Source organism: Accipiter gentilis, chromosome 2 (assembly GCF_929443795.1).
Source record: "Accipiter gentilis chromosome 2, bAccGen1.1, whole genome shotgun sequence".
Classification (NCBI taxonomy): domain Eukaryota; kingdom Metazoa; phylum Chordata; class Aves; order Accipitriformes; family Accipitridae; genus Astur; species Astur gentilis.
This window is the reverse complement of record NC_064881.1, coordinates 51,070,929-51,083,923: the sequence shown is the minus strand read 5'-3', so window position 1 is coordinate 51,083,923 and position 12,995 is coordinate 51,070,929. Positions and strand designations below refer to the sequence as shown.

The 12,995-nt window shown below is 53.8% G+C and overlaps 1 protein-coding gene across 3 annotated transcripts in view; it reads left to right on the top strand.

The window, feature by feature from the left end:
- The window catches only part of PTP4A3 (protein tyrosine phosphatase 4A3), a 46,207-nt gene extending 33,412 nt beyond the window's left edge, over window positions 1-12,795 (top strand). For all 3 annotated transcript variants that reach the window (XM_049819854.1, XM_049819844.1, XM_049819834.1), the window contains exons 2-6: window positions 85-877; window positions 2,588-2,680; window positions 6,635-6,765; window positions 7,429-7,503; window positions 7,907-12,795. In XM_049819854.1, the coding sequence (XP_049675811.1) occupies window positions 773-877; window positions 2,588-2,680; window positions 6,635-6,765; window positions 7,429-7,503; window positions 7,907-8,024 (522 nt within the window). In that variant the 5' untranslated portion in view covers window positions 85-772 and the 3' untranslated portion in view covers window positions 8,025-12,795. The remainder of the gene's footprint in view (window positions 1-84; window positions 878-2,587; window positions 2,681-6,634; window positions 6,766-7,428; window positions 7,504-7,906) is intronic.
- Window positions 12,796-12,995: the final 200 nt, after the last annotated feature.

Below are 12,995 nucleotides of genomic sequence, written 5' to 3'. Positions count from 1 at the left end.
CGAGCGTGGTCAGGGATGCTCTTAAGGGAGCCAGCCTGGGGAGGAAGACCCTCACCCCCTTCTTTCCCTTTCCTTCCCCTCCAGCCTCGCTCTCTGCTGGGATTTATGGAGGTGCTGAGGAGCAGCTCTGAGCCCCGCAGACCCCGTCAACCCACCCCATAAAGCAGCGCCCGACCGCCTCGCCGCATCTCGCCCGGCATCCCGACCCTCCGACTCAACCATTCAAGGCTCCCGTGCATGGATCGCCCCAGCGAGGGACCGCTGCCGGACGCCGCCGACACCGCCCCGTAGGCTCCCGGCCCCCCGTGCCCCCCCCAAGTACTCCACATACCCCGATGGGGTAACGTGACGGGGGTCCCCCTCCCGCCACCCCCCCCCCATATGCAGAGGCCTTTCTAGAGCGCCGGGGAGCGCGCGGCACCGGAGGCTCGCCGTCGCGCACACGCCGAGGACACCGACACTACAGCAAAGGGATATTTTTTTTTTTTTTAATTATTATTATTATTATTATTATCATTAATATTATTTTTTTCCCATCTGGCTTTTTACCCCGGGGGGCTTGCGGTGTGTCGAGGAAGCCGGCGCGCTCCCAGGAGCTGGGATTATTTGCACAACGTCTGTATATTGAGTTCTCGATCCTGTTTTATTTTTATTTTTTAAGCGCAGAGGGGTGGTTGGTTTTTGGGTTTTTTTTTTTCCCCTCCACGCCACGCTTTTCTTGGGTTTTTCCCCCACTGCCATCAGCACCGCCTCACCCTCCTCCCATCCCACCATGGCCCGGATGAACCGCCCTGCGCCGGTGGAGGTCTGCTACAAAAACATGAGGTTCCTGATCACCCACAACCCTACCAATGCCACACTCAGCACCTTCTTGGAGGTAAGGAGGGGAGGCTGGAAGTTGGGGACCAGGGTCCAGCTGCACGTTTTGGGGCTGAAAGCCAATATTGAGATGCAACAGGGATCAACCCTGTGTAGGATGAGGCAGCAAAGCATTCCCTTTGGTACCACAGCCCCCGGGGGCATCCCAGGGCGGAGGGTCCGATCACCGCCAGCTTTTTGGGGTTGGATGTTTTGGAGGACCCCAGGCGTGATGTCTGAGCACGGTGGAGGTGGAGCAGAGTTTCCCCGTTCCTGTTGCATCCCCTGCCAGCTCCACCAGCACATCACGTCAAGGGGCTTCGCAGGGATGCCCGTGGATGCACGCAACCTCCCCTGCATCTCCCAGCACCTCAATAAGGACTTTCCATCCCAAATATCCCAGCGTCTCTCCAATGCCCAGAGTGTTTTGGGCAGTGCCCAAGATGCTGGAGGGCTCGGTGTTACATGAGCCAGCGACAGTGCCCTGCCTGGGAGCGCTGCCTCTGGTACTGGCAGCAGCTGGGAGTTAGCGGGGGGATTAATGGATGCATGTCTGTGGTCCAGGACGAAAGGCTTCGACTTGCTCTTTTATCAATGCCTGGGGGGAAACACCGTGTCCTGCAGGTTCAGTCGAGCTGGCACAAGCAGCTTCTGCTTACGAGGAGTCGTTCTGGGATGTTCCTGCATTCGTGGGGGGGGGGAACCTGGGGCTGCACGTGAGGTGGGTGAAGAATTTTTGCCTTAGACTTAAACCGCGTTGAGGTCTGATGTGCTGGCACCAGAGGCATCCTCTGAGCTTGAGGAAACCCCCCCGTCAATGCACACCTGAAAAAAAACCACACAAGGGCTACCGGCTCGGAGCGCAGCAGGAAGGTGGTTGTGATTTGGGGACAGCCACCTGGTACCCTGCACGCTGTGCACAAGGCGATGGGGAGGGTACCAGTGGGAACGGGGAAAAATTCCCCTTTTCCTCCAGCCTCTTAGGTTTTTTAGCCAAGCTGCTGAGTGTGCGGGGGTTTGCCGCGGTCTGGCAAGCGCACATGGGGAACGAAGGAGATGATAAATCATTGAAGGGGATGATCTCACACGGTGCCCGGTGAGGCCGGTACGCTGGCACGTAATCCGGGAGCAATCCTTGCAGCGGGTGATAAGCCACGCTGGAAACAGCCCAAGTCCCACACCCAAGCCTGCAGCATGTTGGAATGATGATGGGATACGGCAAGGAGGTCAAGAAGGAGCCCCTGAGCAATCTTCAAAATGCAAGCGCAGTTGGCGGGGTGTGCTACAAACCCTTCCCCCCCCCAGCCTATGCATTTCTGCAGCGGGAGTTGTGACCTTGCTGGGCACAAATAATTTCTCCTTTGGGGGACTTGCGCCCATGTTGGGGTTGGTTTTTTTGCCTGGGGTGTAAAGTCCCTGCTGGTGTGGCCATCAGGGCTTAGAAATAAACAGCCCCGTCGTTGCTCGTGACTCCGAGGAGTCACGAACGTGCTGGGTAAAAATCCTACCATGGCCACACGGCTTGGTGCCCTGGGATTTCATGTTTCCTTGTGCTTCCCAGGCTGGATGGACCACAGGGGGTTTGCTCGAGGGTCCAGAGATGGGGCACGGCACTGTTTTAGGGTCCGTAGTGGTCCGTGTGGTCACAGCAGGGCTCAGATGTGTTGGGGTTAACTGGGCTGCAACGGGCAGGGCTTTTTCAGACTCCTCCTTCTCCTTGCCTTCCCAGGACCTGAAGAAATACGGTGCCACCACGGTTGTGCGAGTGTGCGAAGTGACCTATGACAAGACCCCCCTGGAGAAGGATGGCATCACTGTCATGGTAGGTGGGCAGCAGGATGGGCACCAGGGGGGCTGCCCCCTTCCACCCCCCACGCTTAAATACCCCCAGCCCTCTGGTCTGCTAAAAACCTCTGCATTTGATAGACCGAAGCAGCATCCACACTTGCCTGGGAGCGGGGTTTGAAGCCCAACTTCGTCCTCCGGGTGAGGCGGGCGAGCTCCCCGCTCCCCGAGCTGAGATGGGGCTGGTGCTTTAAAAAAAGAAAGTGCTGCCCACGCACCCGAAACTGTGACTCATACGGTTGAGTCGGCAGCTGCCTTCCCTGCCTGTCGCTCAGGCTTTAAAGCATCCAGGGGATGGGAGCGCCTGATCCCACGTGGAAGACGCGCATGGTTCCCTTTACCCCCAGCGTTATCTTAATCTGGGGGTGCGGGTGTTTTTTGCTCTTCCAGCAGCCGGCTGGTGCAGCTCTGGGGGATGAAAGGGAGCAGGCAGCAAGAAGGAAAAGGCAAGGAGGCAGAGCAGGCAGCTGCCTGGACTGCATCTTGGCTGATAAGTAGTTGGAGATGATGTCAGGCGTGATTGCCCTGCCAGGGAGTTCAGCTCCAGCTGGAAAGTGAAGCTCTGCTTGTTATTTAGGAAAGGGTTTGGAAGTGCCTCGTGCCTCCTGGGGTGGTCCTCTGTTTGTAGGTCCTCTCCGTGTAGCGCTCTCTGTATAATCTATACCCTATGGAGAGAGTAGCTATATCCTAGATCCTCTGGGATATAGGTAGATAATAGATCCTATGTCTCTAGATACAGATCCTCCAGATGCAGATCTCACTAGATAGAGATGCTATGTCTCTGTAGGATATATCTTATCCTATAGAGGAAGATAGCTGTATGCTACATATAGAATCTGTATCTAGGATATCATATCTGCTCGCTTACACACCAAATTCTGCCTTTTACGCTGTTTCTGACTGGAGCCCTCCAGTCTGAGCTTATATATCTAGGATGTACATACCTCTCTACCTATCTTATATAGAGAGATGTCTATATCTAGGATTTGTTTTATGTAGGGAGGTATCAATATGCTAGATACAGAAACTATATGACACTGTATAGAAACTGTATAGCTTCTCTATATAAGTTTGTACAACTATATAGAAACTATGTAAGGTATATCATATGGAGAGAGATCTGTGTCCTATGTATCTATGGATAGATATGTCTATGCAGGTACAGAGAGATCTCTGAATACACCTATATCAAATATATCTATGTATAGACTATTCCTATGTATCCTAACCCCTTTCTTTGGGGAATAGGCACAAGCTAGTTGAGGTCTGACTGGTGCGATGTGCCTGGGTGCCAGCATCTGCAGCCACAGTGCCCGTACGTACGGTTGTCCTGTCCTGGACATGCTCTCCAGGTGTTTCGGACACCTCCTCTGCTTTCAGCTCCTCTGTGTTCCCCAGGGGATCCCAAGCAATCTCTAGAGCTGACGGCAGTTCCCAAGTTGTGCCGTGTGTCCTGTGCCGTGGACACCTGCTTGGCAGCTCTTCCAGCAGGTTGGAGATGGAGCAGAAATCCTGCCGGAGAACCAGTGCTGTGCAGGTTTCACTGTAGGAAGGTTAATGGTGCAGGATGGATATACGGTATTGGATATACCAATACTGTTTAATATCTTCATCGGTGATGTTGATAGTGGGATTGAGAGCACCCTCAGCAAGTTTGCAGGTCACACCAAGCTGAGTGGTGCAGTTGATACGCTCGAGGGAAGGGATGCCATCCGGAGGGACCTCGAGAAGCTGGGGGAGTGGGGTCCTGCAAACCTCATGAAGTTCAACAAGGCCATGGGCAAGGTCCTGCACCTGGGTCGGGGCAATCCCAAATGTAGACAGAGGCTGGGCAATGAGTGGATTGAGAGCAGCCCTCTGGAGAAGGACTGGGGGGCACTGGTGGATGAAAGACTGGACATGAGCCGGCAGTGTTCATTTGCAGCCCAGAAAGCCAATCATCTCTTGGGCTGCACCAAAAGAAGCGTGGCCAGCGGGTCAAGGGAGGTGATTCTCCCCCTCTGCTCCACTCTCATGAGATCCCACCTGGAGTACTGGGTCCAGCTGTGGGGACCCCAGCATAAGAAAGCCACGGACCTGTTGGAGCAGGTCCAGAGGAGGGCCACAGAAATGGTCAGAGGGTTGGAACAGGTCTGCTGTAGAGAAAGGCTGAGAGAGTTGGGGTTGTTCAGGCCGGAGATGAGAAGGTTCCAGGGAGACCTTATTGCAGCCTTTCAGTATAGAAAGGAGGCTTATAAGAAAGATAAAGACTTTTTACCAGGGCCTGTTGCGATAGGACAAGGGGCAACGGTTTTAAACTGAAAGAAGGTAGGTTTAAATTGGATGTAAGGAAGAAATTTTTTATGATGAAGGTAGTGAGACACCGAAACAGGTTGCCCAGAGAAATTGTGGGTGCCCCAGCATTGGAAGTGTTCCCGGTCAGGTTGGACAGGGCTGTGAGCAACAGGATCTGGTGACAGATGTCCCTGCCCATGGCAGCGGGGATGGACTAGATGATATTTGAAGGTCTCTTCCACCCCAAACCGTTCTATGATTCGGTGATTTTTTGATACGGTGTGTCTTCCCCGGTGTGAGCCTGGTGACCTGCACTCATGGCTGAAGCGGTGCTTTCTGGGCACCGCAGGGAGGAGATGGTCTTGCTGGGTGGGCATAGACTGTGCAGGATGGGCTGGCTCAAGCATTAGGATATCCCGAAGCCCAACATGCTCTTTTCCTAGCAAAGCCCAACTGAAATCACGTTACCTGTTCATACACTGAAGCTCAGCTCAGCTCAGCAGCTTCTTTTGCCGTCTTACGCCAAGCATGACTCCAGCACAGCAGCTTAGTGACTCATTCCTCAAACATGAGGATTACAGCCCCATGCTTCCCACTCACCGGGGATCAATGTGCCACATCACCTCCAAGCGTTGCTCACCTGCCTGTCCCCTTCTCCCACTGCTGTTTGGCCAGTGGCCACGTTGCTCCTGCCAAATCCATTTTGAGAGAGAATTCCACATTTGGGTAGAGACATGCAGCCTCGACTGGCTGGGGAGAGACCGTCCCTTCCCCAAAATGCTGGAGCAGTCACAGGCAAGCAGGGGGAACACTTTTCCCCCATAGCAGAGCCCAGTGACAGAGGATGCTTAATGCAGCACCTGTTTTACCCACTTCATCACTGACCCTCAGTGTTGAGTCCGTGCAGCTCAAGGATGAAGCTCAGAAGAAGATGGGCATTTTTTTTTTCCCCCCGAAGAGCCTTTCCTGAAGGATGCTATTTAAATGGCCCCATTTGGAGGGGTGTCCCTTCTGGAAGGATGGAGCCCTTCAGCTCTCGCTAGGGCTGTGGAAGGGGTGCCCAGAGCATCCTTTTGGGGCTTGTGCATTCACCTTCCCCTCCACGCGTTGCAGCAAGCTGAATTTCGGCACCGCATCACACCCTGAGATTTCAGCCATCTCCAAGAAACCTTGGCTCAAACTTCCTACAAAGTGGCTTTGTGCTTCCAAGTGCTGGATTTAGACAGGAGCTGGCAGGGGGAAGGATGGGACTTGCAGCTCCCCGAAGCTCAGTGCCGTCATCCAAATGGGGAGGAGGCAGGCGATGGCCACCCTGGTTCTGCAGAGGCAGGACACGGGGACCATGTTGCAGGTCCCGTAGGTGCTCCTGAAGGCTGAACCTGTCCATAGAAGATGGGAGGACCCCAGACCTAGACTCGTATAACTGCAAACCCTGAGCCAAAGCAGCCGGGGGATTCCTGCACGTCAGACGGTGCCGCAAAACCTGCTACATCCCCGTGGAGCTGCGCTCCGAGCCCAGTTCCCGGCACACGCATCCGCCTCCCCGCTGCCGAGATCCCAAACGCCATCGCCCTGAGTAAAAAGCAATCCCCTGAGTTTTTTTCCCCAGGGTCTGACAGTATTTCTGCCTTCCCCTGACCTTGCCCCCACCTTGCAGGATTGGCCGTTCGATGATGGAGCACCTCCTCCCAGCAAGATAGTGGAAGATTGGCTCAACTTGCTGAAGACCAAGTTCTGCGAAGACCCCGGCTGCTGCGTGGCCGTGCACTGCGTGGCCGGCCTGGGGCGGTAAGTTAGAGCCTGGCACCCCAGCTGCCACCCCACTCATGAAGGGGAAAGAGAGAAAACCATGCCAGCTCTCCTCCTTCCACCTTACAGCAGGGTTTTTGCATGCGGTGGAGACCTTAGCGGGAATAGATGTTGACTGGGGAGCTGCTGCCTGAGCTCCTTCTTGCACTTCTCACAGCCAAATCCTGGGCACCGGGGGGGGTACCCGGGTTTCTCGGTGCTGTCCTGCCAGTGCCCTGCGGTGATGTTGCTTTTGCTAAGAGCTCATCTTGGAAATATTGCAATATGCTTCCCACTACAACTGGGAGCCATTGCGTTTCACGAGCTGCTGTGTTTTGCTGCTCCCCCAAACTGCAGGTCAGGTTTTGCATGTGTATTTACATCCACTTTTCCGATAGATTTGCCTCCAAAATCCTCGTGCTCATTAGAAGAGCAGCAAACAGCTGCCAGCCCTGTCCTGAGGGTTTTACCTCTAAAATCAGCCATTCTTTCGGGCAGCACTTGCAGCCAAATGGCAAGAAATTACAAACTAAAAGCCGGCGCTGCCGACTGCCCATAACACCAACATTACAGCCCTGCCGTGTGTCCCCTCCGTCCCAGGACGGGATGTCAGCCTCTGGGCCACACGGCTGGAGAGTGACCGCCACTGCTGTTCCCTTTCAGCGCTCCCGTCCTCGTCGCGCTGGCCTTGATCGAGAGCGGGATGAAGTACGAGGACGCCATCCAGTTCATCCGACAGTAAGTCGAGCGGCGTTTTGGTGTTGGGGGAGAAAGCAGACCCTCTCCAAGGGAACGGAGAGATCTGGGCTGTCCCAGAGTTTTTTCAGGATGCCGGAGCTGCTTTTTCTCTCCTTTGGGAGAGGGTCGAGCATCCGTGAGGGGGATTTTGGCAGGCACCCTGCTTCTGCCAGCTACCCACATGTTTCTTCCCCAGCTCTCCATGTCCTGAGACTCCCAGGGCAGACGAGTGAGAAAAGCTGCTGGGGTCGGTGCTCATCTCCATCCCTGGAGGATGCACATGGCCAAAATCCCTTTCTGTTCCAGGCAGGGGGGGTTCAGCACCCTGACAGGGCTGGGTTTGGGGTGCGGGGGTGTCTTCTGCCACACCGCTGACTGTGCCAACCCTTCTCTGTCCCCGCAGGAAGCGCAGAGGAGCCATCAACAGCAAGCAGCTGACGTACTTGGAAAAATACCGACCAAAGCAGAGACTCCGATTTAAGGACCCTCATAACCACAAGAACAAATGCTGCATCATGTAACCTCAATGACCTCTTGCCAAAATCCGTGCACACAGACACCCGGGCACTCGCACACATCCCACCCCCTCACCTCCTTGCCCAGCCCTGCACACCCCACACGCCACCCCACTGCCAGGGCTGGGGTGGGGGGGGACATGGAGCACCACCACCGTGTTCCAGCACCCACAGCATGGTCGTCTCGCCGAACCCCCGAAAAAGGTTGCTCTCTCCAGCTAGAGCCCCGAGGAGGGAAGGCAGCGCTGCCCTTTGACTCTTGGCGTTAGCCGGCAATGAGCTCACGTGACGGTTCTTCATCGCCTTCCTCCTCCTCCTTCTCCTCCTCCCTTTCCCCTCCCATTGCACTGAGAGGGATGGGGTGAAGGGTGCTTGGTTTGGAGTAACGCAGGCAGGGCTGTGCCAGCTGAGAAGGGATGGGGAGCAGGAGGGCCAGAGCACCCCTAGAAAAACCCTTTCCCACCTCTTCCCTATAAAATAAGGGCTGCAGCAGCGGGGACGGAGGTGGGAACGGCGCGATGGCCTCTACGGGGGGGAGATGGTGACAGCAGGGAGAGGTGAAGGGGCCTGTGGCCACGGGAAGGGCTGAACAATTCTCCCCGGCACCGTTTCCTTTCTTATGGCTTCCTCTCCCACTTCATCATGTCCCCGTTGCCTTCATGCCAGCTGGGATGCTGCAGCTGGGGCTCGCTGCAGCCAAGGCAGGGGTGCTGGAAAGCTCGGGGACCGCGGCGGGGCTTTGAGGCACCCAGCTTTGCTGGGTTGCAGGGTCAGCACTGGGTCCCCCAAAGCGTGGGGTGCTCTTATTTATAGCTTCCAAACTCAATGCACAGGGTGGTGGGTTCTCTCCTGTCGTGTCCCCATCACTAAGCCGTGGCGCAAACCCCAGTTCTGGCTGCCCTGGGGATGCAACGTGCATCTCGGGGCACGTCCATGTCCTCCACCGCTGCATTTGCTGGCCGAGGGGCTGGGCTGCAGCTTTCCTGGGGGATTTTGGGTGCTCCTGGCAAGAGCACATCACCAAATTTTGCACCTGCCTTTCCCACATCTGTAACACGGCGCCTGGCACCCACAACCCCCCCCCGGCACGTGCCCTGGTGAGGTGGACTCAGAGTTGCCCCTGAGCCGGGACATTAAACATCTCTCAACCTTCTGCCTTTGAATGCTTGCAGCAGCTGGAGCGGTGGGCACGTAGGGGGCATGGGGGTGTTTTTTCTTTTGACGAGGATAAGAAGAAATTTGCTAATTAAAGGAAAAAAAAAAAACCTTTAAAAAAAAACCAAACTGTTTGTCTTCCGCACGTCCTCTGGCCTTTCTTTCTCCCATCGCTGCCCAGTGGAGCCCAGAAGGTGACCCGTGGCCCCCCCCAAGTGATCTCCAGCACCAGGTCACGGCTGGCTCCCATCCACAGTCACTAGGGCATAACTGTGGCCCAAGGGATACTCCAGGTATTCTTTGGGCTTGCAGCTGCTCACCCGCTCAACTGCAGAGGATCGCAGTTGTTGGGGCAAGGAGGGCTAGTCATCCAGCGTCTTGTGGTTTTAGGCTGCCCAACTTGAGATGCCTTCAGTGCCCTGCATTGGGTATCTCCAAAGGTTTATGTGCCTTTCGAAACGTAGACTATCCAGAGACATCTGTTTCAGAGGGTTCATCTCTTGGGATAAGCGGTTAGGAAGGCTGGTTAGACACCTTCGGTACCTGCAGAAAGGTAGGGGACGGCTTCATGCCACCACATGTGGGCAGAGGAGGAGCTTGGAGCCGTTTCCAGTTCCACTCCTCCCGATGGGAGCCAGCCTCACTGCACGGCAGGGATGGCCATCCCGTGGTACAGGCTGTGGTCCCGAGAGAGATGGGGACCCTCCGTGTGTGGCCCTGGGGTTGTCATACCACATGCCTCTGGCCTGTCCAAGCCTCCACATCATGGGACAGCCCTTGGTCCCTTGAGTTGTTCCTGCCCCATTCCAGGCTGTTGATTCCTATGTCTTGTGGGGAAGGTGGCAATGGTCGAAGAGTCCGCGCTGGTTGAGAAGGGTGAGAAATTGGGCTGATAAAAAGGCCCAGATCCTGTATTACAGCAGTCCCACTGGGTAGGTCACCGTCCCCTTCCTCCCCGGCTGTGTCCTCCTGCTGCTAAAATAGGTGCTGCTTCATCCCCAGGGGCAGTAGGAGGTGGCTCAGCTTTGCGATGGGAACAGCCCCAATCCCTCTTAGCCAAGAGACCTCGCGGTCCCATGCGCTCCCTGGTCACCATGGGCTGTGCCGTGACTTGTGAAGAGTTTAGGATAAAGCGGTGGGAACCATTGCTTTGCAGGCTTGGAGATGTTTTCTGCCCTGGTAAGAGGAGGAGAAGTGTCTTCCTCACCCATGCTCATGGGAGCATTACATGGCGGATTGGCCAGGGCAAGCAGTCCAGGGCTTTAGCCATGATGCTTTTGAGTTGGGGTCAGGATGGGGACAGAGGGGCTTGAATTCAGCCTCTTTTGGCCATGGGAACTCTTCACCTCCTCCATGCAGGGTTTGACGGTGGAAGTGCTCGGTGCTGAGCTCTGATGAGAGTGCACTCACATCTCGGCTCGGTGGGCTTCTTCGGGGGGGACATGAGGGAGACAAGCTTTGCAGTGCTCCTTTGCTTTATGTAGCATCAACCCAAACACCTTAAAAATAGGGAGCTTCTAGTGTAAGAGCAGTCCTTGACCTGGTACAATCCATGTGGCCAAATCTTGAGCACCTCTGGCTGGCAGTGCGGCATCTTGGTACTCTTCAGTTTTATTAGTTGCTGAAAAAAAAAAACCAAAAAAACCAACAACCAAAAACCAGAACCATGCTGGTTTAATTGTCCTAATTTTTTTCTTTTTTCTTGCTTCAATGGGTTTCTCCACCCCTGTCCTGGAACTTGCTGTCACCTCCCATGTGCTGCTCCATGCACAGGACATCTCAGCAGCTGAGGAGCTGCTGTCCTTGCATGGAGAGCTTGAACCTGCTCCAAGGTTTCTCTGAGTTGGACTGCCAAATATTTGGAATTTTTTTGATATGGACTTGGGCTCCTACCTCTGAGGTACCAGCTCCTCAGTGTTTCAGCCCAGAGAGGGTTACAGAAACATAACAGTCTGGAGAAATTGAGGGATCTTCCAACTGGGTTTTGGCTTAGAAATCTGAAAAGAAGAGCCCAGTTTCCTCACAAATATCTTGGGACAGTTGGGGAAGAGGGAAAGTTGGAGCTCAATAGACATGTAGCAGCAGAGTGAGGAGTAAGCGGCCAAGGGCTCATAGTTTGGTCTGGTTTTTGGGTCTCTCCTTGTACGCTAATCCTTGTTTCACCTCAGATGCCAAGATGTTGAAAGGAGAACCTTAAAATTCTGATGTATTTGCCAATTCTGTTATTGCTCCAGTTGTCTCCACTGAGTCTTGGTAGATGTCATAGGGAACAGACACCCCCATGGCTTTGACTACAAACCAACCACCTTATCCTGCCCTTTTATGCAGAAGCAAAGGCACAAACTGCTTTTTATACCTCTTCGCCCCTATCCAACTCTCACCTCCTCCATGGAAACCCTCTATCTTTCCATAGTTTGCAGGGACAGGGCTCCGAACTGGTAGCAAGAGCTTTGGAGACCCAAGGGATGGCAAAGCAGAAATGCTCTAACCATCAAACCAAAAGCTTGTAGGCTTTGCCCAGGCATCAGTCATGTCTGAACCTCACATGGGGGAATAAATCTGAGCAGGAATCCGTAGCTGTGTCCTCACACCGGTGGCACATGTGTGCCCTCACCTGCGTTTCAGTTAAGAAGTTCATGTGCCCCTTCTGTTCTCCATAGTTTCCAGTGGGATGAAGCACATGGTGGGGGCAGGGGTGGGAAGGAAGGCAATGCAGCTGCTGCAAATGGCGAGCTCTTTGTTTAAGAAAGGTCTGGAGATGCATATTTAAAGACTTTGCATTTGTAAATGTGTATTACGAGTCTTGCAATAAGGCTGACACTGTGGCGCTTGGGCTGAGAGCTTTGGATGAGCAGGTTTATGAATAACAGATTTCCCGAGGAAGCAGAGTCTTGCTCTATCTACAGTAGAATGAGTCGGGGTTTGTTTTTGTTTTTTTTCATTGGGTTTGTTTGGTTTTTTATTAGTCCCAGTGGGAAAGCGCACAGGGAGATTCATGACTTCCATGCAGTTTCCAGGGTCTTACATCTTGCTTCCAGTGGGCTGGGTAGGTGCAGTTTGGCGGGTGGATTTGGATGGGATACTGTCTGGTGGGAGAAAAATGTGGCTGGTTTCTTTACGCAGCAGGGGGGTCACGGGCCAGCTGTGGTCCCGCTCGCAGGCTCTAGCAGACATTCCCGGGGAGGGGGGGTGTTTCACCACGCTCGGCTTTCCTTTAGACGATGATCTCCCAATGAACTCTCGACTTCCCTGCTGTTTCTTTCTGTGCAACAAAGAACTGCATATTTTCCTTTTTAACTCCATGGGCAATCGTAGTAGTATGTAGATTAAGCCCAGATGACTTTTTTTTTGGTCTGAGCCATAGCTAAATTATTATACCCAATGCTTTTTGTATCAGATGGCATCACTTTGAATATGCAGATGAGGTATAGGATCTTGACACTTTATAACCTTTTTAAAAAGAAACTTGTCTGTTTACTTATGTCCTGTGTAAAAAGGAAAAAAAAAAAAAAATGTATGCCTTTTAGTAATCACTTTTTTCTTTTTTTTTTTTTTTGAGTTTTATGAAATTACAGTGGTTACACTCCAGCAGCAAAATAAAAAGCGTTCACTGTTTTGTACATCCCTGTGTGCTGCGGTGCTGCTAATGGGGGAGTTATTAAGATGGGGGAGGCAAAGGCAGAGCCAAACTCTGGCCAAGGGATGGTGGAGTGGTGCATGGTGGGGTTGGGGGGGGGGGGGGTGTCAGGGTCCTTGGCTGGAGACCTCAGCCCACTCCCATCCCATCCCAAATGTGTCCCAGACATTCCCTGGGTTATTTTC